This window comes from Mugil cephalus, chromosome 18, assembly GCF_022458985.1.
Source record: "Mugil cephalus isolate CIBA_MC_2020 chromosome 18, CIBA_Mcephalus_1.1, whole genome shotgun sequence".
Taxonomy (NCBI): domain Eukaryota; kingdom Metazoa; phylum Chordata; class Actinopteri; order Mugiliformes; family Mugilidae; genus Mugil; species Mugil cephalus.
Genome location: NC_061787.1, coordinates 6986556 through 7014485, shown reverse-complemented (window position 1 = coordinate 7014485; position 27930 = coordinate 6986556). Strand labels below are relative to the sequence as shown.

Here is a 27930-nt window from a genome sequence, read left to right as displayed (position 1 = left end):
AAATAAACTACTTGTTCAGAATTACCAAACACATTAAACGTATTTTGCACAGTATCGGCATCTGATCGGCATTGCCGATACCAGCTAGTATCGGATCTGAAAGGAAGTCGGTGATATCGAACATCGCAAGTGCGGGGGAGATAGAGGGGTTTCGTGAATATCACGCATGCGCAGTATTATACCGGCGACGGCTGTGGAAACAGTGGCCTAGCGACTGAAGGGATTAAGGTGTCCGATCTGACAGGTCAGTAAACAATAAACACGTAGACTCTGGCTGTATGTGTCTGTCAACGCTTTATGACGAGGGGCTCGTTGGATTCTCCGAGTTTAAAACGTTGGGGAACATTAGGCTGTCGCGTTGGCTAAGGTTAGCGTCGGGTTACAGAGCTAGGCTAAGCTAAGCCAGCTAGCTTCCCTCAGTAAAGGGGGCTAACGTCGGCTTTGACATTAGCCAGCTGATCGAGAGTGGAGCGGTACGCCATTATTTTAGTTTTGTCTTGCCCTGTGCTGTTGTGTTGTGTAACTGAGAGACTCATCTCTTATTAATAGATACTTGTACTTATGTTTGGTGCCTCATTAATCACACAGTGGTAGGTCAAAGGAAGCTAGCAAGTATCCTTAGATGGCCCCGTTTGCTTAACCCTCCTGTTAGTTCAGTTCAGTCGATTAGCATTTAACCCCCTCCCCTCAAACAAATGAAATGTCCTTTCAACATACAAAAAAATACAATGAGGGATGAAGCTAGTCGAAACGGTGTAGGCTGCAGCTCATGCTTATGATGCCTATGATGTTAGAAAAATAAACATTCATAGCGAAGAAGCTATTTGAACACACGATCTGCGTTAAATCTCAAGTCTGTAAAACAGCAAACATTCTGCTTTTATCCTGCAAAATCATGACTAGTTGTTTTTTTTAATAGCTGATTTCTGTATAACCTTCAGATTTACTAACATATGTGCTAACACGTTTTATCTCCAGGCTCAGTTTTGAACCTATCAATTCACTGATTTACCTTAAATTGGAAAAAAAGATATGTTGTGAACTGTTGTTATGTTAGATTTAACTTTATTGTCATTACACATGTGCAGGTACAGAGCAACAAAATGCAGCATGTTAACATGTAACCAGAAGTGCAATAAGCAGCAAGTGCATGAAGCATAAGTAGTGTGTTATATAAGCAGTATGGTACACGAGAGTAATAACATATATTGTTGTGTCCACATCAGTGTCACCATTAAATTAGGAGAAATTAGTAAATACGAAGCAAAAGAAATTATGTTAATCATATATTGACATTAAACGCTGAGTGGGGTCGAGTCTGGATGTCAGCGTTTCTATCTTAGTTAACCGTTATCTTGTTAGTCCTGACATTGACACAGTTAGATCTACTGTTATCCAGGTTGGGGGTGTAAAAAATAGGATTATGTCAGCTGAGCACTCATCTGAGTTAGGAAGTCAAAAGATTTGCCGGCCTGACGGCGTATTTATTTATCTTCTCAGGCTACACAATGAGTCAGGGTAAGGACAATGCACGACTCAAGAGCTACAAGAACAAGTCTCTCAACACAGATGAGATGAGAAGGAGGAGGGAAGAGGAAGGACTGCAGCTGCGGAAACAGAAGAAGGACGAACAAGTGAGCAAAGTCTAGAGAAAGGACTTGTGGCCGCTCTTTACAGGCCACCCTAAAACTCGAACAGCCATATTGTCCATAAGTCCTCACAGTGCATTTCTTTTGGAGAAGGCATGTTAGTTAACATATACTGTGTGTTATTCTGCTGCAGCTTTTTAAGAGGAGGAATGTCGCCACCGTGGAGGACGACGGCGCCCTGGAGGACGATGGAATGGCCGATAGCGGCTACCTGGAGTCCCAGGCTAACAACATGGACCCACTTATGGTGAGAAAAAGAAGCCTATTGTCCGTTTTCTTTTCAATGTCGTCATTCACTGCACATCTGTGACACCATATCATGTTTCGTTACACCTCCAGGGTGGGGTGATCTCTGAGGACATGACTCAGATGATCTTCTCCAGCTCTCCTGAGCAGCAGCTAATAGGTACTCAGCGCTTTAGGAAGCTTCTTTCTAAAGGTAAGGCTGCCTTGGCTGCAAGTCATCGCCTGTGTTTGCATTTTAAACCTCTGTTCGTATCAGCGGCACCTCCCTGTGCAACATGTCCCACAAAGGCAATGGACGTGATTTTTCATTTTTAATGACTCAGCTCAAGAAGTAAAAAAACACCTTTTAGAAACCACAAACACATCTTCAATGAAAACTGCAGCTGTCCAAAATCTGCCTGAATTTCCATACTTAGTAAATACTGCAATATGTTTAATTATTCTTATAAGCACGGTTGTGTTTACTCTCGCCTTATCACTGTCCCACACTTGGTATCGCACCTAGAACCCAACCCGCCCATCGACGAAGTCATTGCCACTCCAGGGGTGGTGGAGCGTTTCGTTGAGTTCCTGAAGAGAAGAGAAAACTGCACGTTGCAGGTAAATGCCTTTAATAAATCTTAGTGCAGGCGTGAATCAGCTGAGGAGGCACGAAACATTTCACATTCTCTCCTTGTTTTTTAAGTTTGCTTTTCCTGTCCTGGCATATATATATATTTCTGTGTGTTGCAAACCATTTTTCTGCGTTTTGAATATTGTTTTAGTTTGAGGCTGCGTGGGTGTTGACCAACATTGCTTCAGGCACGTCCCACCAGACACGGGTGGTCATCCAGGCAGGGGCTGTGCCCATATTCATAGAGATGCTCAGCTCGGATTTTGAAGATGTACAGGAACAGGTGAGGAGGATTTCATTGGTTGTCACTTCCTTCTGTCGTCTGCCCCGTTTTAATGAGGCTGAATATATGATAAGAGCACGTTTTAATGCTGTTTACTTCCTGGCTTCCTCAGGCAGTTTGGGCCTTGGGGAACATAGCAGGAGACAGCACAGAATGCAGAGATTTTGTCATAGACTGCAACATTTTGCCTTCCTTGGTGCAGTAAGTAGCTACTCACAGTGTTCCTCCTGAATAGTTCGAGTTTTTACACTTGGGCAGCTTTGATTCCACATATAAAAATTCACGTTTGCAGGTTATTGGCCAAACAGAATCGTCTAACGATGATGAGGAACGCAGTGTGGGCGCTCTCAAACCTGTGCAGAGGAAAAAACCCACCTCCAGACTTCACTAAGGTAATTTCTTTTTGCCAAAGACAAACACGTCACTATGGCAACTGAAAACTCCTGAGCGCACACCATATCTCACTTTTTTTTCAAGTTCACGAGCTGCACAAAGTTTGCATACGCTGTATCTGGGCTGGAAAACGGTTTGACCTGCTAACGTGTTTTCTTCCACCCCGCCTCTTTGTCCCGATGTCCCTTCCTCTAGGTGTCCCCGTGTCTCAGCGTGCTGTCTTGGCTGCTGTTTGTCAATGACACGGACATCCTGGCTGATGCTTGCTGGGCGCTCTCCTACTTATCTGACGGCCCTAACGACAAAATCCAGGCCGTCATTGACTCAGGAGTTTGTCGCAGGCTGGTGGAGTTGCTGATGTGAGACATTAATATTTACAATTCAGAGATTATGCTACTGATATTTTATTGTCTGATAAACTAGATTAACAATCGTGCCTTCTTTCAGGCACACTGATTATAAAGTGGTATCTCCTGCGCTGCGGGCTGTCGGTAATATAGTCACAGGAGATGATCTACAGACGCAGGTAACGGCATCTACACAGTTATAATGTGTGCACAGAAGTCAGCTGGAGTTCTCTTAATTGTGTTTGTGATGCTCTGTAGGTGATTCTGAACTGTTCGGCGCTGCAGTCCCTACTTCACCTCCTGAGCAGCCCCAAGGAGTCCATCAAGAAGGAAGCCTGCTGGACAATCTCCAACATCACTGCAGGGAACCGAGCACAGATACAGGTACAGATACAGTCCCGGTGGAATAACCCGGAAAGGTTTGCGCTTGATTGCATCTAACGAGTCTTGCCCCCCCGTCTTTGCAGATGGTGATAGAGGCGCACCTGCTGCCTCCGCTCATCAGCATCCTGCAGGTAGCGGAGTTTCGCACGAGGAAGGAGGCAGCGTGGGCCATCACCAACGCCACCTCGGGCGGCTCCGCGGAGCAGATCAGGTGGGGCCACGGATGCAGTTTAACATACAGCACACAGCTAGTGTGAGGTTGTTTTGAGAAGCAGGATCTTCTCTGGCTTCATTTATGGCATTGTTGCATATTTGCATATTTGTATATGTTTTAAGGTTTGGTTTATATTTTTAAATGAATGCATGTAGAAAAATCCAGAAACTACACGTAGAAATGCTAGAAAATTAGCTATTATTATCCCTTATTTTGCTATTAACATTTTAAAGCAGACCTCAGGTGTACTTCTGTTGATGCCATGTGTTTGGTTTAGATGCGTTTGTTTCATGCATTGAGAGTCTGTGTGTGTTCTGCCCCCTACAGGCTCCTAGTGGAAATGGGCTGCATAAAACCTCTGTGTGACCTGCTCACGCTGATGGACTCCAAAATAGTTCAGGTGGCTCTAAATGGCATAGAGAACATCCTGCGACTGGGAGAACTGGAGGCCAAGAGAGGGGCTGGCATCAACCCCTACTGTGCACTCATTGAGGAGGCCTACGGTCAGTGAACGCACCATTTAAATACATATCTTCTTGAGTATTTTTTTTTTTTCGTGGACAATATCATTTCTGCTCTGATCCCCTCGTTCTTCCCCGTCAGGCCTCGACAAGCTGGAGTTCCTGCAGGGCCACGAGAACCAGGAGATCTACCAGAAAGCCTTCGACCTGATCGAGCGCTACTTCAACACCGAGGACGAGGACCCGTCCCTGGCTCCGGCCGTCGACCTGCAGCAGCAGCAGTTCCTCTTCCAGCAGTGCGAGGCCCCGATGGAAGGCTTCCAGCTATAATGCTAAATCCTCCCTCCCCTGTGCTCCACCTTCATCTTCACCTACGCTCACTTCTCCCACCCCTTTCTGCCACGATTCAGGGTGACAGCAAACACCCTCTCCCTCCTCTTCTCATTGCCAGGGAGGTTAAATAAAATCATTATTGTGATTATACGGAAAAATGTAACAGGAGCACACGTGTGCGTACGTCCAGCATGGGTCAAGTTCTGCAGTCTTATCAGCCAGTTTGTGAAGGTTTCACTCGTCATTCTGTCTTGCACCGACTTTCTCAGCACCTGAACCCTTCCCACCTGCTCAGGCCACAGCGTCTCCTACTAGCAGACTGTTCCTCTAACACCACCTGTGTTACTTCTTTTTGGATTTCCTCCTCACCTCATCCAAAATGAAAAGGACCCCCCCACCTCCCCTCCATGTTCCCGTAGGATTGGCAGTCACCACCTCCGAGCGAGTGGGAGTATTTGGACTGCACTGCTTGTCTGATTGATGCATTAATGACTGGCAAGACAGACAAACATGGACGTGATTTTTTAGACCCCCCCCTCCTCCCACACGGAGAAGAATGATCTAACCTAAACACTGGACTGACCATGAGACATCGACCACGTGTGTGGTCACTGGACTGAACCCACGTCGGGGGCCATGTGGCCAGTCCAACACCAAGGACTCAACTGACCTCCTCAAAAGGCACCTAAACGACTCCGACCACAGGTGGACCGATTAGAAACTAGACTGCGTCGCTGGGGGGCTGGAGCTCGCCAGCGACAAACCAGGCTGCTTGCATTCGCTCCTGGATCTCATATCATGCATTCCTCTATCCAATGGGACTTCTCCACCTGCACAGGCTCCATTCTGAAGAGTGTAGACTGCCTCCTGCCTTCTGGTGTGATGTGAATAACCCCATGGAACCATGGGAATTGGAGTCTTCCCTCGCACTGAGACAATTGGACAGACTTGGACTAGACAAAACAAGACTATTTAACCCTGGATTTCTGTCCAACAGCAGACCAGTGGGGATTTTTATTATTATCTTAACCATAAATCCATTTCATTTCATTTGCAGCACTTTAGTTCAGGGCTGATGCCTCATCGACAGTATACCACAGTTTTTGACATTCGCTATTCGAATCGGTCGACGACGCGGCTCTTCCCTCCTACGGAAGCGAGGTTTGAAGAGGGCTGCTCGGTTTTCCTCGTTCCCCTTCTGCTATGACAAGGATAACACTGTTTACCCTCTCCCCCCCCCCCGTCCCCCATAATATATAATGGGTCTCAAACAGATCGGGGACTGAAACTGTTTGCGCACACACTTAATCACAATCGGAGGATCACGCCGCCTCAGCGAAGCTTCTAGAATTTTATTGTGACTAAAGTAACTTAAAGTAATTAGACTCTAATTGGGTAATTGCCGGTTCATCTATGCGCAGTTTAAAAAACGTGACATGTTCAGGTAGTATTTTTGCGATTTGATCATGCCAAACACACACATACCAGCGATTAGGACCAAAGGTGGTCTTTTTTTTTTCTTTTAACAAGCTATTTTTAATTGGATGTTAGCATCTGTCATTTACCTGATGGTGCCATAATCCTTATTCTGCAAAAATTTTGACATCATTTCAATGAAAATCCGGATTAAACTTGAAAATCCTGGCGATCACCTTAGTTTAGCTAAACAGAATGTTTGTTTACCAAGTTCTCTTTACATTGCTTAATTTTTTGTCGAAATCTCTGCAAGAGATTACCAGCTCCACGTGTTCATTACTGTTTGTTGTATTGAGTTTGTGCATCTGTCCCCTGTTATACCATTTGCATAAAAGTTGTTTCATGAACCACGGGTTTAATCAGTTTTATTAGACTTTCATTTTCGGTCATTACAGTAGATCTTCCGTACCATACGCCAGAAATAGTTGTGAATCCGATTGGGAAGACAGCATCTAACAATAACTTTATATTTCTGCTGAACTAAGGGATTTGGTTTTCACATTACTTTGAAACGACGCGTCACAAAACATTTAGTGTGTTAGCATTTCCACTTCATACTGAACACAGGGCAGCGAGACACCAACCAAATGTCTGGGGAAATCACATTTCCTTTAGCTTTAGAGCTAAATGCACCAGAATCAGATAATAGATGAGATGTAGATCTCTAGAAATACTTTATTCAACTTATTTTGTTTAGCGCTCCACATACAGAAACCCAGATGCTTGACTGGGCTTGGGAAAACTACACTTAACGGCCTGACAACTTGACAGATGTCTGGGACCTTCACCAGCAAACTTTGAAAACCCTATTATATGAGGCTCCGCTGTTGGGAGGATTTGAGAGGTAGGTGCACTGGTGAAAAGTGAACTTGCTAATCCTGGTATCTGGGGAAACTTATCGGCGCATCGGGACGACCCGGCCTTCCCTCACTGAGCAGTGTTTGTGTTCTCTCTCTCTTTCTTGAATTCCTCCCTCCACTTGGCCTTCTTCTCCAGGTTGTACGCCACCAGGTTCTCATTTCTGCCCGAAGCCTGTGAAAATGAGACAAAATACGGGTGGTTTTGAAGTGAATTCACACAAAGGCGAGACGGAGCTGCAACAATGAGTTAATAATGTTTTGATTCGTTGCAAATTTATTTATAGGATGGAGGCTTTTGTTGCTTGTGGCGGGTCTCACTTTAAACTTTTCTTGTTGCAATACACACAAGAGGAATTCGTCCTCCGTCACTCACCCTTTTGCCCAGAAACACCATCACCATGCAGGCCCCTATAGTGGCCACTATCATCAAATAGGCTGCCTTCACTCGCATTCTGTTTCTGGCACCATCCAGCATCTCGAACCTGCGAAGAGGTCGGCAAACAAACAAAAACCCCCATTAGAAAGTATTATCTGTGACAGACGAGATGACGAATTTAAAGTTCAAGCTCTTTGGTTCCGTTACAGAGCAGCGATAGTGGCAACAGTCACCAAACACCAACTAAAGCTTCTTTAATTATCACATGTCAACGTTTACACAAAAACGATTCGGTCACCCGACACTCCCTGGTGTCCGTCCAGTATTTGTTTTGTTAAGAGGGCATTGAGTACAGAACGTGGGTGGCAGCCTCTATGCATGACGAGCAGATCTTTTATCACAGCAGCAGATCAGATGCGATCTCCACCCCGATGCCAGGAGCCTCGGTAATTGCCTCCGTCCACAGACGGCCGTCTCGTTTGAACTGCAGCTGTCTGGGAGCAGCAGCGACGCACCGCACTGCCCGCTCATTCGGTTAGTCCGTCCTGTTCTTTTAATGTCCTCTTAACTGAATCGCACAAAGAGCCAATCGGACACCAGTGTGCTGGACGGTCTGGCGTAAACAGGAAAAGGCTACTTACGACACGGTCTCTGGTATCTGGTCTGCGGATTTAAATCGTCCCGACCAGACCAACATCTTCTTGTCCATGTCAGAGGGTTTGTAGCCTGGGACTCTGAATGAGGCACGCGTTGCTGCATGAAAGAACAACACACGCAGACGTAATGAACAATCAATCAGAGCTAAAGTTAGCAAATTCACATCCTTGAGAGAAAAACAAAATAAAAACTGTGATCCGCTCCATCACCCAAGGGTGCAGACACCACTTCCTGTGTCCCCGTTTTACTCCTTTGGGAGCGGAAGAAAATATACACAAGAACCCTGTGACCTTGTATCACAACCGTTGTTGAATGCTTTTGTTGTTTTTGGAAATGGAGAATGGAGCTGTAAGTTAGTATCTGATGAATTTCACAAAGTATTCTGCATTGAAAGAGAAAAAGAAGAAGAAAGAACCGGAGGGACGATTGATTTCTGCGACAGGGTTCAGTCTGTGTGCGATTCAAACTCCACCTTGTTCTGGTGCTGCAGCTGGAGGCGCCGATTTGGTTTCCTGCAGTTTATTGCACATCCCTCTACGGCTCCATGTCTTGGGGATCTGTCTGCACCTCTGACCTGTTCAGATATGAAACCATTCAAGGGTTAAGTGTGCTGTAAAACCACAAGAAAGAACTACTTCTAGCAGGCATTATTCTGTAGATGATAATCATCTGTAAACCAGATTTATAACGAATATTTTTTAGTGAGGCTGAAATGAACAAACAGTTTGACAATTTAATGAATCAATTATCAAAGTTAATGCAACACCTAATGAATGAATCAACTAATTATTCAAACTTTAGTGCATTAGACCTGAAAGCAACACTTGATTGAAGGCAGCAATTAAGATATTTCTCATTATAAATCAAATCAAATCAGGAAGCGCCAGTCACAGGACCAGATAACATATAAAAATACAGCCAAGTCATCACAACTCAGCAGGTGAGAACTGAAACACGTTTGTAAAATCAAACCCTTTTAAAACAAGTGGCAAGTGATTAATCTTCTCTAACGACCAATCGACTAACAAACCTAAGAAATAAGCAGACAGTTCTTGCCACAATAATTTGTGTACAAGATGCATTGTTTCTTCATGGACTGACTAAACTCCAACAGCAAAGTAAAACTATCAACACACCGGTCCACAAAACTCCCCAAGGCTTTTATAGCTGCGTTTAATCGGATTGAGGTAATGCAATCAAAGAGCAAGCGGTAAAACGCATTAAATATTTAATAAATAAGATTACAACCTGTTTACAGCAGCTAATTTCACATTAGATTGAGCTACAAGCCCCAGGTGTGAGTACAGGTTGTGACATGTTGTTATTGTTAATCTGCGGAAGTTAAGAATCAAGCTAGATTCAAGTTAACAATACGAACCGAGGAGGTTGCAGATGGAAAGGCGAGATCCGATGAAATTCATGTTTTTAGATATTTACTATTTCTATAAAGTCATGAACATGCGTGGAAATCCTTATGAGCCCTGCCTTCAGCTGCTGAAAGTCAAGCAACTGCGTTTAGTCTCTCATTACTGATGTGTCTTACGCAATAGAGCCGATGTTTGGCAGTGGATCAGAAGAGTCGATTCCCATGGAGCGATTTTCTTTTGTTTTCCCCTTTACTCGTTACTGTTTGTTTACCGAGTTTGCTACTGTTTTTTGCTTGTGTGGATTTGATTGCCGTGTTTTGTTTATTTGTTTGCACAATTAAAGTTTTACTCAATTATTAAACAAATGTAAGAATGATTTTGTAACAGAATAACTGCACAAATGAGACAATTGTTATGTGAAATTTATACTACTGCGCAGGGCTACGCAAGGATTTTACACACAGTGTGAAACCTTTATACTTGCTATATATACTTACGACTTTGCCAGTTGGACTAACTTTTGCTTGAACTTCCTTCTTCACTTTCAACACTGGTGGCTGAAGCGTTTGCCGAAACTTTGGTCTCCATTAACGCAGGGGCCTCTGTGTCACTTTAGCGCAGAAGTATAAATTATGTGTTAGTTTTCTCATGAAAACATTGCCGTTCGGGAGCTAAAACAGTCGACTCCTCTTTAAGAGCCGGGGCAAAAGAGTCGGCTCTCAGAAAAGAGGCGAACTTCCCATCACCTCCTCCCACTGTACAGAGCCGTGACATTACCATAAGAGGCCGTGCCGTGTGCCTGACTAAAAACAAGTAAACACGTCTCCTCCTCAATTAAACTGTGTCTATTACCTGTGGATGACATTGTGATTTATTGAAGCCGTGGTTTGATGGTAGCTATACACCACAGGGATGACAGGTTAGTTAAAGTTAAATAACGTGCAACACTCGCAGGTTGGAGGGCGATATAACATCGTGTCGTAAGAGTATTACATAATAGTTTGTGACGTTGTTTTAATTTATTTAAATAGATATATTGACTGAGCTATTGGGAGACGACTATACTGGTTTTAAGAAATTGATACAGAAAATAAACAATCGCATAAATTATAAATGTAATGTCGCGGAAGTAGGTTTTATTCAGGCACTCTCCTGAACAGTTCCTCAGAGTGAGGACCCTGCAGTCCAATATGGCGGCGCCCGTTGGAACGTTAAACTGTGAGGACTTCTCAATGTTTCAGGTAATATTACCGACGTGTGCAAACCAACCAGGGAATGACAGTCGCCCGAAACATTGCCTCTCTGAAGTCCACACGCCGTGTTGTCTATTTTCTGTATAATCCAGTGGATTGTTGACTCTCCACGTAACTCATGCTCGCACCATGTAACTCTGCAAGAGTTCAAGGAGCCAGACTGAATCACCCGAGAGAAAACTAGCATCATGTGGGTTGAGATTTACTGGCGTAGAAATGTAAAGATAAAGTAAAATACTAATGCAACTTGTTTTTTAACCAGATGTTTAATGTTAAAACATAAGACTGATATCTAAAACTTTGGATATCGATGAAAATTCACGAAGACTAAAACAAATACTTAAGTGAGTTTTTCACGTCTTTACCCTTTTTTTGCTACGATTTAATCTTTTCTCTTTTCTCTACTGCTAGGAGGATTAATCACTTTTGAAATAAATTGCTTCCAAATTTTGCCACGAGGGGTCACAAGTCGACAATGATTCAAAAGAAACAAACGAAAAAAACAAACAAAAAAACTTTGGATGAGCATAACTTTGCTTTTGAATATGTTCATAAAAAAATACAAATACATATATGTTTGCTTACTTAAATACACAGTGTGTAGCCAGAAGCAGAAACAAAGAGCACAATGAGAAACTAAATCTCTTCTTAAAATGTTGTTTTAATTCAGAAAAAAAAAACATAAAGCTCCAATGCGCAGTCTCGGTTGTACATTGATCTTTTATTTAGTAATAACTTAATGGCATATATAAAACGCCTGGCAGCCATTTAGAGGCTGATTTTGAAAGCATGTTAACGGACTTTGTGTCTCCCTCTGTGTTCCTCAGGAGGTGCTGAAGGTGATGCGCACCATAGATGACCGCATTGTCCACGCCCTGAATACTACCGTGCCCACAGTCTCCTTCTCAGGCAAAGTGGATGCCACGCAAACCTGCAAACAACTCTACGAGTCTGTGAGTGTGATTATTAAGCCAAAAATAAAATGCCCCAGTTTGTCGATAACTGAACTTTTAGCAGTGTTTTTCACTCTTGTGTTTTGTGCGTCCCACAGATGATGGAGGCCCATCTGAACAGAGATAAAGCTATCAAGGCCTGCATAGCTCAAACATCTGAAGTGGTGGGACAGCTGCGTGAAGAAAGAGCAAAGGACAGTGAAAACATGGCACTAATCAAACAGCTCAGAAAGGAGCAGACCAAGGTAAGTGCTGTGAACACAGCGAAAGTCTAAGAAACCCTTTCTTACACTTCTCTTGTCATGTAAATGTAATTGAAAATGAAGTGGCTCAGCTTCTCAAAGTTCAGAAAAAAAACACGAAGTTAGAGGGATGATGGGTCCAGTGTGTGAGGATTTGGTGACACCTAGTGGTGAGATTGCAGATCACAGCCAAAGGAATAGTTTTGTCCTTTAAATTTTGTCTTCTTTTGTGTGTGGTGACACTACTACATATATTTCAGACACGGGTTTCCTCAAAGTTCAACCATTTATTTATGGCACAGAAATGCATCTGATTATTGCATTGTGACACTAAACTGCTTTCTTACTTTGAGCTGAAGTAAGAAACAAATTAACGCACATTTTGTCTTTCTTCCAGTTAAAGCTAATGCAGTCTGAGCTGAATGTTGAAGAAGTCGTCAATGATAGAAGTCTGAAGGTACCGTATGATGAATGAGTGTATTTATAGAGCACTTTTAAAAACCACCACAGCCGAAACAAAAACAATAAAAACACGTAAAGCGCTAAACAAGAGCAGGGTCTCATGCTGGGTTGAAAGCCATGAAATAAAAATGTTAATGTTATATGTTGTTTGCCTTTGCTCAGGTTTTTAGCGAAAGGTGCAGAATCCACTACACACCTCCAAAGGTGAAGTGAAACTTGGTCTGATGAAAGGAGCTAATGCACTCGAGGTTCAAAGTCCAGACTGGAGCTGAAACTGTGACCTGCTGCTGAGTCCTGACTGCAGGCTGCTCATCATCCAGACCTCTCGGACCTCTCCTCCAACTCACTTATTCCATTATGACCATTGTATTGCATTACCACCGCTGTACAACACTCATCTGTGTGCATCTTTACCAAAAAACTATTGTATAAATAGTGTTTTTTTTAAAAAGACAATTAAATGTTTTCAAGTGATGTTTGGGTTTTACATTATTTGCCTTTGAGTAACTCACTTCTTTCTGTATACAGTGACTATGATGTGGTAGAGTTGAGCTACGCTGCTTATGGATTGAATGCAACAATTTTACCAAAGTGTCATGTCCCTGGTTTAATCCAGAGGAGCAGGGAAGTAACAATTACAAATGGTCGCGGTGACAAAGAGTCAGGAGTTCTATTTCTGAATAACATGAAGTGCAACTCCATCAAATTGCTGTAACAAGACAACAGAAAGCATAACAATAATAATTATGTAATACTGCCGATAAATTCAATATAAAACGGCCAGCATATCAGTTTAAATAAATAATCATATAACCTGTCATCAAGGACTTAAATGTGATCATAAATCTGTCAGTTTACCTTCACTTCATAGTGTTTGGTAGAGAAAAAACAGACTGATAATAGATACTGATAAACAACTACTAAATAATTTCTCAGTCTTTGCTAGCTGTTTGTGAAATTTTGTGCTTGCGCGCTATGTTCGCTCACATCCTGTGCATCTGTCCTTAAAACCTAGTGACGCCTCTGGCAGCAGTCATACCCCTCAGGATGCAGTCTGACACATGCACACAAAAACGGTTTAGGAACAACTCACAAAGAATGAAAACATCACATGGACACCCTCAGAAAAACCATTTCCGTTCTCTGATGAGTCACAACTGTTTTTCGAGGCACAAGAGAGACTTACACAATATTAGGACATAATGTTATGGCAGATCGGTGTATTTCACCCTTGAACAAGTTCATCACAGATCTAACTGATCCTGGCTGACTAAAGCAAACTTAATAAATAAAGGAATACGGAAAACTACTGACTACTTGCTCTGGACTGAAGTCTCTGCATCTGATGAAGGAAGCTGCTCTAAGGGAAGAAACCATGAGGCACCTGGGCCAAGAGGGAGAAAGCACACAATATATTAATCTTAACTTCGTGAACATTTTGGTTTGTAGCACTATTGAATTGTATGAGCTTGTTTATCGTCAATTAAAGACTCAGATAGTTAAGATCTTTTGAAAGAGCTTTCCAGAAGCTGTAAGTTTCATTAATAATATGCCTTAATTTTATTGTGCAACATATACATGAGGACGACAAAGAACCTTGAATAATTCCTGCTATAATTTTTATAGTTGTGTTTCAGTACTGAAGACTTTATCAGAAATTATATACCTCAACCTATTTTAAACCTCTTATCGATTATTATGCAAATACTCACATAATGCATGAATTCAGAGCTAACAAGAAAATCTACTGATTTCCCATGATATTAATCTACATTTAAACATTTCAATGAATCAAGATTTTAACAAAAAATAAATTAATTAATAAAATCCACCTGTGTATTCTTTGAATATTTGTGTATCCTAAATGAAGATTCAAACCTTTTCTTCCCACATGACCGACATGAAACTGACCAGAAATGAACAGTCCCAATAAATTTCATGAATCATTCTTTATTATTCCTTTACAGAATCACTTTTTCCACTCCAACAAAGGTTGAATATTAGTATAGACTGCACATGTTTTACTGCCTGTATCATCATTACTGTAAAGGATCTTTATTGTGTTTAATTATTTCAGGATAACAACATGATTGAGGCAGCGGCCTGGAGACAGTGATCAGTACCAGGCTGTGATCACATTACAAAGGTTCCAGAGGATCATCTTTGGTGTGACCTTCTTCTACACCAGAGACTGATTTCTGTCCTCCATCACACGGAAGAGCTTCATACACTTTCATGTGAAGGTGACTGGATGGTCCAGAATTAATCTGCAGAGAAAATAGAAGAAAATCTCAAAAAGTCAACATGAGTCTCAAGTAGCTGAACAATTAAGATCAGGATTCAGTTTAACAACTCAGTTGGATTGAATAATAACCTCAGTCTTTAACGCGTCTGAGTCTTTTTTTTTTTTTTTTCAAGTACATGATGAATAATAAGAAAGAAATATTTTAATAATAAATATTTTAATTTCCTCTGGAAAATGAAGTCTCTTGGTGAAAGTATCCAGTATATGTTTGAAAAACTCCCGTTTTCACTCTTTTCCTTTCCTATTCATTTCAATGGAAAATTTTCCTTGACTTATGTCGTGGAAAATTAATAATAATAATGACGCATTCATTCTATATTTCATTTCATTTTTAGATGCTCAAAGCACTTAGAACAGTATGCATTATTCATTCGCTCACATAGTCACACTGTGGCGATGGTAAACCACCTCAGTATTCACAGTTGCCCTGGGGCAGACTGACGGAAAGGTGGCTGCCAATTTGCACCTACGAACTCTCTGACCACCACCAACATCACTCACTCGCAATCATGTACAAACAAATTCATATTTCGTAGAGAAAATTAATAGCACACCGATCATGTTTACGCCACATATTTTGATATATAACTAGTTAAGGGACGAAAAAAGGAAGGAAGATGAAAAATAATAATAAGAAGAAGAAACACGCAGTATTATAGTGCCTCATTGTGTTGTCCCGTGGCCCTAATTACCTTGATGAGATAGTTCATTCCTGACACGACTTGTCTCCTGTATTGAAGGGCTGTGAATACATCATACTTCTTCTTTGTCTTTTCCTCCACGTGGCCTTTCACCTGTTTATGAACAGATAAAATATGATGTAAATCCAGTCAGAAATTCAGAGCAGAGAGTTCTGAATGAAGGATGTGAGATGTGAATGTGAACTGAAGCTCACCTCATCACAGATCCTCTGAATCTCCTCAGTGGCTGGTTCAGTCTCTGACCATCCTCCACAAGTAACCTCAGTCATTCTGATGAAGCTCTTTGAAGTGGACAGAGAAGTCAACTGTCTTCTGTTGTGCGTCTCAAATGGTTATAGTCTAGTGGTTATCCATCATATTTATACAGTGTTACTACCTGGTTCAGACTGGAGGGTGGATCCAAGACATGACGGGTGGAGCTACATTGTTGTGTTGCTCAACCTTCATGAATGATTCTTCAACTTAAAACCTTATGATTTAGTCCATATTGTGATGGGAAATTACATTTTTGTTTTTACTTCTCTCATATATATATATATATATTCTCTGTCTGTATTTGCTTATGTGACCTTTTAGCCCACAGAGTGCTTAAGACAGCATTCACTGAGGGATAAACCAAACCTGTCATGAGTCACACGCAGACCACCCTGGTCGGAGGATGGGCACAAAATCGTATTGAAGAGATCCTCAGACACGTCAAACACCTATTTTTTCTGTCAAAATGGTTAGACCGGAAGGACAGCCTACCGAGTGGCATTTTGTGCAGGACTTGCAGGCAGTAAATTCAGCTATTGTCGCTCCAACTCCAAATGTACCTGACCCCTATACTATACTAGGTCAAATTCTGTCTGAGATGCAATACTTTTGTGTTCTTGACCTGGCAAACACTTTTTCTCTGTCACAGTTTATCCAGACTCTCAGCTTTGGTTTACCTTACAATTCAAAGGGAAGAAATATGGCCTATAAAGACTTAAAAGTTTATTTTAAAGTAAATATTACATTGTCCCTGAATAATTCTTGAGGCTTGTACTCAACTGTTTTTGTTTTGAAGTCATTAAATGCAAAATGTATTGTTTTCAGCTTCAACTGGGGCTAGTAATGAGAAGGTTTCATACTGCAAAAAAACAACAACAGAGAGAGAGACTGAGTGAAAGTGAAAGAGAAAGAGAGACAGACAGAGAGAGAGAGAGAGAGAGGTCTCATACTGAAAAAAACAACATCAAAACAACACAGCAGGTGATCTACTATAAAAAACAAAAAATAAGTCAAGTTACATGCAGTGTCACCCACTACGTAACAGTTAGTACTTGATGTAACAATGTTACCACCAAATTGTTACATGTCGTGCCTCTGCACTCGCACATTTGTCATGAATGGCATCAAATGAAAAAGACCGAGCCACACTATTTCCAATAGAGAACACTGCTAACTGGGTCAAGTGATCATTGCTCATACTCGAACAAAGGTATGTTTTGATAAACTTCATCAGATGGCACTGACGACCCTTCATTCCTAACTTTTCAGACATGGACAGGCCTCTTAGAGATACCGCACATCAAAAAGATTTGACTGCACATTCCGCTGTCATATGGACACCTGCTGCTGAACAAGCATTTTGCGATCTTAAGCTTTCCTTACAATCCCTTCCTACCTTGGGGATTCCAGATCCTAACAAACCTTTCACCCAGTTTGTCGATGAAAGAAATGGTAACATGACTTCCGTTCTTTTACAGAGGCATACTTCTTCCGTCAGCTCGACCCTGCTGCATGCGGTTTGCCAATGCGTTTGTGGGCAGTGGTGGCCTGCGAACAAGCTGTTTCTGCCTTGCATAAAATTGTCGGTTATGCTTCTCTAACACTCTGTTTCACCTCTCGGTTGCGTGCTGGTTGTGTTATCACCCTGTACTCCTTTGACTTTCCCGTGTGACAGTTCAAATGTGCCCCACTTTGAACCTTGCGACTCTCCTCCCCTCACAGAGGATGGAGAACCACACAGTTGTTTATCAGAATTGCAACAAATTTGTTCCCCACGTACTGACCTGTCTGACATGCCTCTGACAAACTCTGATGTCGTGTTTTATGTTGATGGTTCTGCTTTCAGGGATCCTGATGCTGGCTGTGGACATGCCAGTTTTGCTGTTGTTGATGACCAGGGGATCGTTGAATCTCCCCCTCTCCCTCCTCATTACTCAGCCCAGGCAAGAGAGCTGGTGGCACTAACCAGGGCATGTACGCTGGCAGAATCGTTCGGTCATAATTTATACCGACTCCAGATACGTATTTGGCATAGTTCACGATTTTGGAACACTTTGGAAACACAGAAAGTTCTTGAAATCCGGTGGCAAGCCTATTCTTAAGCATACGCTCGTTGCAGATTTGTTGGAGGCTATGACCCCACCATCACAATTTGCAGTGTGCAAATGCGTGGTTCACACTTCCGGTACAGACACTGTTTGTAGTGTGTTTCTAATGCAGACGCCGCGGTGAAAACAGCTGCGTTACAACCCACTTCCTTTCTTCTTGTAATCTTCCCTCCCTTTCTGTCTCTCACATCTGAACAATCACTCTGGTCCAAGAGTAGCTGCTCCTGTCTTGACGGCTTTTTGCATGGTCCTGATCACAAACCATTCCTACCTAAAGATCTCTATCCTGCTTTTGCTAAGATGACACACAGGTTAGACCATGTGTCAAAAGGAGAGATGTGTGCATCAGCTCCAAATATTGGTTTACAAAAGGCTTCACATCTTTCGCAGCAGATTATTGCTCAAAACAATCCAGGTAAAACCAAATCCCTCACACACTCAGCAGCACACCCTGCCGAACAGACCACTCCAACGCGTTATGATGGATTGCATCGCATTAATATCAAGCAAGGGTAAAAAATACTGCCTTGTGATGGTTGACATGTTTTTGAAATGGGTGGAAGCTTTCCCAGCAAAAAACACAGCAGCCTCAGTAGTGGCCAAGGCCTTGCTGACAGAAATTACAGCATAGCTCAAAGATCTGAAGTGGTGGGACAGCTGTGTAAAGAAAGAGCAAAGGACAGCAAAAACCTGGCACTAATCAAACAGCTCAGAAAGGAGTAGACCAAGGTAAGTACTGTGAACATACCGAAATTTTAAGGAATCCTCCCTTACACTTATCTTGACATGTAAATGAAAATCAAGGCAAGTGGCTCATTACCACCTTCCAAAAGTTCAGAAAAAAAAGTTAGAGGGACGTCACCTTGGTTATGTCAGGTCTAGTGTGTGAGGATTTGGTGACACCCAGTGGTGAGATTGCAGATCGCAGCCAAAGGAATAGTTTTATCCTTTGCTTATGTGTCTTCGCTTTTTAGTATTTTATTGGACAATTTTTATATTTTTTTGGTATTTTTCTATGCTTTGTGTATGTATGCGCCTGGCATCGAGAAACAAGTTTCATTTGTATGTGCAACATATAAATGACAATAAAGAACTTTGAATAATTCCTGCTATAAGTTTTACTTATATTTCATTATTGAGGACTTTCTCAGAAATTGTTTAAAGATGTTAGTATGTAAGCTATTATACCGAAACATATTTGAAACCTCTCATTGATTATTAGTCAAGTACTCACATGATGCATGAATTCAGAACTGAGAAGAGAATATAAAAACAGAAACAGAATTTACTGCTTTCCCATGATATTAATCTAAATTTGAACATTTCAGTGGATCTTAACATTTTGCAGAGAAAATAGAAGAAAGTCAACACGAGTCTTGAGTAGCTGAACAATGAAGATCGGGATTCGGTTTAATAACTCAAACAATAACATCAGTCTATAAAACCTCTGAGCCTTTCTTTTTTCTTCAAGTGCACGATGACCATCCTCCAACAATAATGTCAGTCATTCTGATGAAGCTCTTTGAAGTGGACAGAGAAGTCAACTGTCGTCCGTTGTGTGTCTAAAATGGTTATAGTCTAGTGGTTATCCATCATATTTATACAGTGTTACTACCTGGCTCAGACTGGAGGGTGGATTCAAGGCATGACGGGTGGAGCTACATCGTTGTGTTGCTCAACCTTCATGAATGTTTCTCCAGATTCCAACTTAAAATTTTGTGGTTTAATTTCAGAATAATAGCATAATGAGCCATGAGGCAAGTAAGTTCATAAAAGAGTTCTATTTCTGAATAACATGAAGTGCAAGTCCATCAAGTTGCTGTAACATGACAACAGAAAGCAGAACTACACCGATCAGCAACAACATTAAAACCACTGACAAGTGAAGTCCTGCGATAATTCAATGTTCTGCTGGGAAACTTTTAGACCTGGCCTTCAATCGTGTGGAATGCCAAGTCTACCACCACCACCACCACCATCCCCACCACATAGCAATGACAATCCTTGATGGCAGCAGCCATACCCCTCAGGATGCAGTCTGACACATGCACACAAAAACGGTTTAGGAACAACTCACAAAGCATGATAAACATCACAAGGACACCCTCAGAAGAACCATGTCCATTCTCTGATGACTCACAAGAGAGACCTGCACAATATTTGGACATAATGTTATGGCAGATCGGTGCATTTCACCCTTGAACAAGATCATCACAGATCTAACTGATCCTGGAAAACTACTGACTACATGCTCTGGACTGAAGTCTCTGCATCTGATGAAGGAAGCTGCTCTAAGGGAAGAAACCGTGAGGCACCTGGGCCAAGAGGGAGAAAGCACACAATATATTAATCTGGTTTGTAGCACTATTGAATTGTGTGAGCTTGTTTATCGTCAATTAAACCTCAGATAGTTAAGATCTTTTGAAAGAGCTTTCCAGAAGCTGTAAGTTTCATTAATAATATGCCTTAATTTTATTGTGCAACATATACATGAGGACGACAAAGAACCTTGAATAATTCCTGCTATAATTTTTATAGTTGTGTTTCAGTACTGAAGACTTTATCAGAAATTATATACCTCAACCTATTTTAAACCTCTTATCGATTATTATGCAAATACTCACATAATGCATGAATTCAGAGCTAACAAGAACATCTACTGGTTTCCCATGATATTAATCTACATTTAAACATTTCAATGAATCAAGATTTTAACAAAAAATAAATAAATTAATAAAATCCACCTGTGTATTACTTGAATATTTGTGTATCCTAAATGAAGATTCAAACCTTTTCTTCCCACATGACCGACATGAAACTGACCAGAAATGAACAGTCCCAATAAATTTCATGAATCATTCTTTATTATTCCTTTACAGAATCACTTTTTCCACTCCAACAAAGGTTGAATATTAGTATAGACTGCACATGTTTTACTGCCTGTATCATCATTACTGTAAAAGATCATTATTTTGTTTAATTATTTCAGGATAACAACATGATTGAGGCAGTGGCCTGGAGACAGTGATCAGTACCAGGCTGTGATCACATTACAAAGGTTCCAGAGGATCATCTTTGGTGTGACCTTCTTCTACACCAGAGACTGATTTCTGTCCTCCATCACACGGAAGAGCTTCATACACTTTCATGTGAAGGTGACTGGATGGTCCAGAATTAACCTGCAGAGAAAATAGAAGAAAATCTCAAAAAGTCAACATGAGTCTCAAGTAGCTGAACAATTAAGATCAGGATTCAGTTTAACAACTCAGTTGGATTGAATAATAACCTCAGTCTTTAACGCGTCTGAGTCTTTTTCAAGTACATGATGAATAATAAGAAAGAAATATTTTAATAATAAATATTTTAATTTCCTCTGGAAAATGAAGTCTCTTGGTGAAAGTATCCAGTATACGTTTGAAAAACTCCCGTTTTCACTCTTTTCCTTTCCTATTCATTTCAATGGAAAATTTTCCTTGACTTATGTCGTGGAAAATTAATAATAATAATGACGCATTCATTCTATATTGCGCATTTCATTTTTAGATGCTCAAAGCACTTAGAACAGTATGCATTATTCATTCGCTCACATAGTCACACTGTGGCGATGGTAAACCACCTCAGTATTCACAGTTGCCCTGGGGCAGACTGACGGAAAGGTGGCTGCCAATTTGCACCTACGAACTCTCTGACCACCACCAACATCACTCACTCGCAATCATGTACAAACAAATTCATATTTCGTAGAGAAAATTAATAGCACACCGATCATGTTTACGCCACATATTTTGATATATAACTAGTTAAGGGACGAAAAAAGGAAGGAAGATGAAAAATAATAATAATCATAAGAAACACGCAGCATTATAGTGCCTCATTGTGTTGTCCCGTGGCCCTAATTACCTTGATGAGATAGTTCATTCCTGACACAACTTGTCTCCTGTATTGAAGTGCTGTGAATACATCATACTTCTTATTTGTCTTTTCCTCCACGTGGCCTTTCACCTGTGCACGAACAGATAAAATATGATGTAAATCCAGACAGAAATTCAGAGCAGAGAGTTCTGAATGAAAGATGTGAGATGTGAATGTGAACTGAAGCTCACCTCATCACAGACCCTCTGAATCTCCTCAGTGGCTGGTTCAGTCTCTGACCATCCTCCACAAATAGTCTCAGTCATTCTGATGAAGCTCTTTGAAGTGGACAGAGAAGTCAACTGTCGTCTGTTGTGTGTCTCAAATGGTTATAGTCTAGTGGTTATCCATCATATTTATACAGTGTTACTACCTGGTTCAGACTGGAGGGTGGATCCAAGACATGACGGGTGGAGCTACATTGTTGTGTTGCTCAACCTTCATGAATGATTCTTCAACTTAAAACCTTATGATTTAGTCCATATTGTGATGGGAAATTACATTTTTGTTTTTACTTCTCTCATATATATATATATATTCTCTGTCTGTATTTGCTTATGTGACCTTTTAGCCCACATGAGTGCTTAAGACAGCATTCACTGAGGGATAAACCAAACCTGTCATGAGTCACACGCAGACCACCCTGGTCGGAGGATGGGCACAAAATCGTATTGAAGAGATCCTCAGACATGTCAAACACCTATTTTTTCTGTCAAAATGGTTAGACCGGAAGGACAGCCTACCGAGTGGCATTTTGTGCAGGACTTGCAGGCAGTAAATTCAGCTATTGTCGCTCCAACTCCAAATGTACCTGACCCCTATACTATACTAGGTCAAATTCTGTCTGAGATGCAATACTTTTGTGTTCTTGACCTGGCAAACACTTTTTCTCTGTCCCAGTTTATCCAGACTCTCAGCTTTGGTTTACCTTACAATTCAAAGGGAAGAAATATGGCCTATAAAGACTTAAAAGTTTATTTTAAAGTAAATATTACATTGTCCCTGAATAATTCTTGAGGCTTGTACTCAACTGTTTTTGTTTTGAAGTCATTAAATGCAAAATGTATTGTTTGCAGCTTCAACTGGGGCTAGTAATGAGAAGGTTTCATACTGCAAAAAAACAACAACAGAGAGAGAGACTGAGTGAAAGTGAAAGAGAAAGAGAGACAGACAGAGAGAGAGAGAGAGAGAGAGAGAGAGGTCTCATACTGAAAAAAACAACATCAAAACAACACAGCAGGTGATCTACTATAAAAAACCAAAAATAAGTCAAGTTACATGCAGTGTCACCCACTACGTAACAGTTAGTACTTGATGTAACAATGTTACCACCAAATTGTTACATGTCGTGCCTCTGCACTCGCACATTTGTCATGAATGGCATCAAATGAAAAAGACCGAGCCACACTATTTCCAATAGAGAACACTGCTAACTGGGTCAAGTGATCATTGCTCATACTCGAACAAAGGTATGTTTTGATAAACTTCATCAGATGGCACTGACGACCCTTCATTCCTAACTTTTCAGACATGGACAGGCCTCTTAGAGATACCGCACATCAAAAAGATTTGACTGCACATTCCGCTGTCATATGGACACCTGCTGCTGAACAAGCATTTTGCGATCTTAAGCTTTCCTTACAATCCCTTCCTACCTTGGGGATTCCAGATCCTAACAAACCTTTCACCCAGTTTGTCGATGAAAGAAATGGTAACATGACTTCCGTTCTTTTACAGAGGCATACTTCTTCCGTCAGCTCGACCCTGCTGCATGCGGTTTGCCAATGCGTTTGTGGGCAGTGGTGGCCTGCGAACAAGCTGTTTCTGCCTCGCATAAAATTGTCGGTTATGCTTCTCTAACACTCTGTTTCACCTCTCGGCTGCATGCTGGTTGTGTTATCACCCTGTACTCCTTTGACTTTCCCGTGTGACAGTTCAAACGTGCCCCACTTTGAACCTTGCGACTCTCCTCCCCTCACAGAGGATGGAGAACCACACAGTTGTTTATCAGAATTGCAACAAATTTGTTCCCCACGTACTGACCTGTCTGACATGCCTCTGACAAACTCTGATGTCGTGTTTTATGTTGATGGTTCTGCTTTCAGGGATCCTGATGCTGGCTGTGGACATGCAGTTTTGCTGTTGTTGATGACCAGGGGATCGTTGAATCTCCCCCTCTCCCTCCTCATTACTCAGCCCAGGCAAGAGAGCTGGTGGCACTAACCAGGGCATGTACGCTGGCAGAATCGTTCGGTCATAATTTATACCGACTCCAGATACGTATTTGGCATAGTTCACGATTTTGGAACACTTTGGAAACACAGAAAGTTCTTGAAATCCGGTGGCAAGCCTATTCTTAAGCATACGCTCGTTGCAGATTTGTTGGAGGCTATGACCCCACCATCACAATTTGCAGTGTGCAAATGCGTGGTTCACACTTCCGGTACAGACACTGTTTGTAGTGTGTTTCTAATGCAGACGCCGCAGTGAAAACAGCTGCATTAAAACCCACTTCCGTTCTTCTTGTAATCTTCCCTCCCTTTCTGTCTCTCACGTCTGAACAATCACTCTGGTCCAAGAGTAGCTGCTCCTGTCTTGACGGCTTTTTGCATGGTCCTGATCACAAACCATTCCTACCTAAAGATCTCTATCCTGCTTTTGCTAAGATGACACACAGGTTAGACCACGTGTCAAAAGGAGAGATGTGTGCATCAGCTCCAAATATTGGTTTACAAAAGGCTTCACATCTTTCGCAGCAGATTATTGCTCAAAACAATCCAGGTAAAACCAAATCCCTCACACACTCAGCAGCACACCCTGCCGAACAGACCACTCCAACGCGTTATGATGGATTGCATCGCATTAATATCAAGCAAGGGTAAAAAATACTGCCTTGTGATGGTTGACATGTTTTTGAAATGGGTGGAAGCTTTCCCAGCAAAAAACACAGCAGCCTCAGTAGTGGCCAAGGCCTTGCTGACAGAAATTACAGCATAGCTCAAAGATCTGAAGTGGTGGGACAGCTGTGTAAAGAAAGAGCAAAGGACAGCAAAAACCTGGCACTAATCAAACAGCTCAGAAAGGAGTAGACCAAGGTAAGTACTGTGAACATACCGAAATTTTAAGGAATCCTCCCTTACACTTATCTTGACATGTAAATGAAAATCAAGGCAAGTGGCTCATTACCACCTTCCAAAAGTTCAGAAAAAAAAGTTAGAGGGACGTCACCTTGGTTATGTCAGGTCTAGTGTGTGAGGATTTGGTGACACCCAGTGGTGAGATTGCAGATCGCAGCCAAAGGAATAGTTTTATCCTTTGCTTATGTGTCTTCGCTTTTTAGTATTTTATTGGACAATTTTTATATTTTTTTGGTATTTTTCTATGCTTTGTGTATGTATGCGCCTGGCATCGAGAAACAAGTTTCATTTGTATGTGCAACATATAAATGACAATAAAGAACTTTGAATAATTCCTGCTATAAGTTTTACTTATATTTCATTATTGAGGACTTTCTCAGAAATTGTTTAAAAATGTTAGTATGTAAGCTATTATACCGAAACATATTTGAAACCTCTCATTGATTATTAGTCAAGTACTCACATGATGCATGAATTCAGAACTGAGAAGAGAATATAAAAACAGAAACAGAATTTACTGCTTTCCCATGATATTAATCTAAATTTGAACATTTCAGTGGATCTTAACATTTTGCAGAGAAAATAGAAGAAAGTCAACACGAGTCTTGAGTAGCTGAACAATGAAGATCGGGATTCGGTTTAATAACTCAAACAATAACATCAGTCTATAAAACCTCTGAGCCTTTCTTTTTTCTTCAAGTGCACGATGACCATCCTCCAACAATAATGTTCCTTGAATATTTGTGTATCCTAAATGAAGATCCAAACCTTTTCTTCCCACTTGACCGACATGAAACTGACCAGAAATGAACAGTCCCAATAAATTTCATGAATCATTCTTTATTATTCCTTTACAGAATCACTTTTTCCACTCCAACAAAGGTTGAATATTAGTATAGACTGCACATGTTTTACTGCCTCTATCATCATTAAAGGATCTTTATTGTGTTTAATCATTTCAGGATAACAACATGACTGAGGCAGCGGCCTGGAGACAGTGATCAGTACCAGGCTGTGATCACATTAGAAAGGTACCAGAGGATCTTCTTTGGTGTGACCTTCTTCTACACCAGAGACTGATTTCTGTCCTCCATGACACGGAAGAGCTTCAAACACTGTCACATGAAGGTGACTGGATGGTCCAGAATTAACCTGCAGAGAAAATAGAAGAAAGTCAACATGAGTCTTGAGTAGCTGAACAATGAAGATCAGGATTCAGTTTAATAACTCCAACGATAACATCAGTCTATAACACCTCTGAGCCTTTCTTTTTTCTTCAAGTGCACAATGAATAATCAGACTTTAAATAAGTGTAAATTACCTTGATGAGATAGTTAGTTCCTGCCACGACTTGGCTCCTGTAGTGAAGGGCTGTGAATACCTCATACTTCTTCTTTGTCTGTTCCTCCACTTGGACTTTCACCTGTTTATGAACAGATAAAATATGATGTAAATCCAGACAGAAATTCAGAGCAGAGAGTTCTGAATGAAGGATGTGAGATGTGAATGTGAACTGAAGCTCACCTCATCACAGATCCTCTGAATCTCCTCAGTGGCTGGTTCAGTCTCTGAGTATCCTCCAGGAATAACGTCAGTCATTCTGATGAAGCTCTTTTAAGTGGACAGAGAAGTCAACTGTCGTCCGTTGTGTGTCTCAAATGGTTATAGTCTAGTGGTTATCAATCATATTTATACAGTGTTACTACCTGGCTCAGACTGGAGGGTGGATCCAAGGCATGACGGGTGGAGCTACATCATTGTGTTGCTCAACCTTCATGAATGTTTCTCCAGATTCCAACTTAAAATTTTGTGGGTTATGTTTCATATTAACAGCATAATGAGTCATGAGGCAAGTAAGTTCATAAAAAAAAATGAAGTGTTGTATTTCACACAGGTTTCCATGGTTGCTTCCACATGTATTATATTAAACTGTGCAGAGTTCTAAATATTAATGTTGTTTCAGTGTAAACACCCAGAAACCTCTCATAATCTCCATCCAGCAGGAAGAGGGAAGAAAGTTCTGTCTTCACATGACATGTCATAAGGTTGTGTCCACTTCCCACTTCTTTGTCGGCATCAGCCCTTCCACTCCCTTTTCTTATGTTGCTGTTATTGTGTTATTATGTTGCAATTCCTCATTAATCAGTGACAGTCAGAGCTGAGGACATTCCTCGGCTTTGCATCTATTACCGTCGCTTCGTTCAGGGCTTTGCTAAGCTGGCTGCCCCTCTCCATCAACTTGTGGCTGAATTGGTGGGCTCAAAAACCAAAAAGCCATCCAAACGGCCCTTACAGGAAGTGTGGTCAGAGCAATGTGAAAAAAGCTTTCAGGATCTCAAGGCAAGATTAGTGGATTCCCCTGTACTGGCATATGCTGATTTTTCACTCCCCTTCAACCTTGAGATTGATGCCAGCCACTGGGGGCTTGGTGCAGTACTTTCAAAGCAACAGGATGGTAGAATACGCCCAATTGCATATGCTAGTAGAGGCTTAAGGCCCACAGAATGAAACATTTAAAACTATTCCTCAATGAAGCTGGAGTTTTTAGCCTTGAAATGGGCTATGACAGAAAAAAATAGAGAGTATCTGTTGGGCCATAAATGTGTTGTCTACACAGATAACAATCCCTAAAGCCATCTGCCCACCGCAAAGCTTGGTGCGTTGGAACAACGTTGAGCTGCCCAACTCTCTGCCTTTGATTTCACAATCAAGTACCGCCCCGGTCACACCAATGGCAATGCCGATGCACTTTCTCGCCAGTACCAACCATCTCGCTCCATGGCACACAACAGGTAACACAATCCGTTGTCTCTGTTTTGCCAACTCACTCCTCTGCTGATCTTGCTGCCTTGCAGAAAAACGACCCCACTATTAGTGTGTTCCTGAGGTTTTGGCAGAGAGGAGCGAGGGCCAAACGGGCAAGAACGTAGGGGCCTATCTCCA

The 27930-nt window shown here is 41.5% G+C and overlaps 6 protein-coding genes across 8 annotated transcripts; 2 read left to right on the top strand and 4 right to left on the bottom strand.

Annotated features, from left to right (window-relative positions):
• Positions 1 to 98: 98 nt before the first annotated feature.
• kpna1 (karyopherin alpha 1 (importin alpha 5)) lies at positions 99 to 6520 on the top strand. The gene is made up of 14 exons (XM_047567974.1): positions 99 to 244; positions 1501 to 1634; positions 1783 to 1896; positions 1989 to 2088; positions 2401 to 2495; positions 2660 to 2791; positions 2904 to 2992; positions 3084 to 3183; positions 3380 to 3543; positions 3632 to 3710; positions 3790 to 3915; positions 3999 to 4126; positions 4457 to 4632; positions 4733 to 6520. Exons 2-14 carry the CDS (start codon positions 1509 to 1511, stop codon positions 4918 to 4920), a joined length of 1617 nt encoding a protein of 538 aa, XP_047423930.1. The 5' UTR covers positions 99 to 244; positions 1501 to 1508; the 3' UTR covers positions 4921 to 6520.
• Positions 6521 to 7056: 536 nt separating this feature from the next.
• fam162a (family with sequence similarity 162 member A) lies at positions 7057 to 9837 on the bottom strand. Its single transcript, XM_047567975.1, has 5 exons — positions 9671 to 9837; positions 8765 to 8866; positions 8277 to 8388; positions 7633 to 7741; positions 7057 to 7431 (listed from the first exon to the last, which is right to left on the bottom strand). The coding sequence occupies exons 1-5, from the start codon at positions 9711 to 9713 to the stop codon at positions 7327 to 7329; spliced, it is 471 nt and encodes a 156-aa protein (XP_047423931.1). The 5' UTR covers positions 9714 to 9837; the 3' UTR covers positions 7057 to 7326.
• Positions 9838 to 10461: 624 nt separating this feature from the next.
• mix23 (mitochondrial matrix import factor 23) lies at positions 10462 to 13043 on the top strand. Of its 2 annotated transcripts, none has more exons than XM_047567977.1 (5): positions 10462 to 10578; positions 11740 to 11865; positions 11964 to 12110; positions 12505 to 12564; positions 12732 to 13043. In XM_047567977.1, exons 2-5 carry the CDS (start codon positions 11755 to 11757, stop codon positions 12780 to 12782), a joined length of 369 nt encoding a protein of 122 aa, XP_047423933.1. In that variant the 5' UTR covers positions 10462 to 10578; positions 11740 to 11754; the 3' UTR covers positions 12783 to 13043. The 2 variants fall into 2 exon arrangements, with proteins under 2 accessions (XP_047423933.1, XP_047423932.1); XM_047567976.1 differs by lacking the exon at positions 10462 to 10578 and adding an exon at positions 10694 to 10900.
• A 1456-nt stretch (positions 13044 to 14499) lies between these two features.
• On the bottom strand, positions 14500 to 16461 carry LOC124995763 (cystatin-B-like). Its single transcript, XM_047568420.1, has 3 exons — positions 15770 to 16461; positions 15567 to 15668; positions 14500 to 14836 (listed from the first exon to the last, which is right to left on the bottom strand). Exons 1-3 carry the CDS (start codon positions 15842 to 15844, stop codon positions 14708 to 14710), a joined length of 306 nt encoding a protein of 101 aa, XP_047424376.1. The 5' UTR covers positions 15845 to 16461; the 3' UTR covers positions 14500 to 14707.
• A 4319-nt stretch (positions 16462 to 20780) lies between these two features.
• LOC125024424 (cystatin-B-like) lies at positions 20781 to 24257 on the bottom strand. 2 transcript variants are annotated; one of them, XM_047612176.1, is made up of 4 exons: positions 23894 to 24257; positions 22042 to 22128; positions 21839 to 21940; positions 20781 to 21117 (listed from the first exon to the last, which is right to left on the bottom strand). In XM_047612176.1, the coding sequence occupies exons 1-4, from the start codon at positions 24212 to 24214 to the stop codon at positions 20989 to 20991; spliced, it is 639 nt and encodes a 212-aa protein (XP_047468132.1). In that variant the 5' UTR covers positions 24215 to 24257; the 3' UTR covers positions 20781 to 20988. The 2 variants fall into 2 exon arrangements, with proteins under 2 accessions (XP_047468132.1, XP_047468131.1); XM_047612175.1 differs by lacking the exon at positions 23894 to 24257 and adding an exon at positions 22224 to 22513.
• Positions 24258 to 25811: 1554 nt separating this feature from the next.
• Positions 25812 to 26659, bottom strand: LOC125024425 (cystatin-A-like). The gene is made up of 3 exons (XM_047612177.1): positions 26512 to 26659; positions 26309 to 26410; positions 25812 to 26139 (listed from the first exon to the last, which is right to left on the bottom strand). The coding sequence occupies exons 1-3, from the start codon at positions 26584 to 26586 to the stop codon at positions 26011 to 26013; spliced, it is 306 nt and encodes a 101-aa protein (XP_047468133.1). The 5' UTR covers positions 26587 to 26659; the 3' UTR covers positions 25812 to 26010.
• Between the last annotated feature and the right edge of the window lie 1271 nt (positions 26660 to 27930).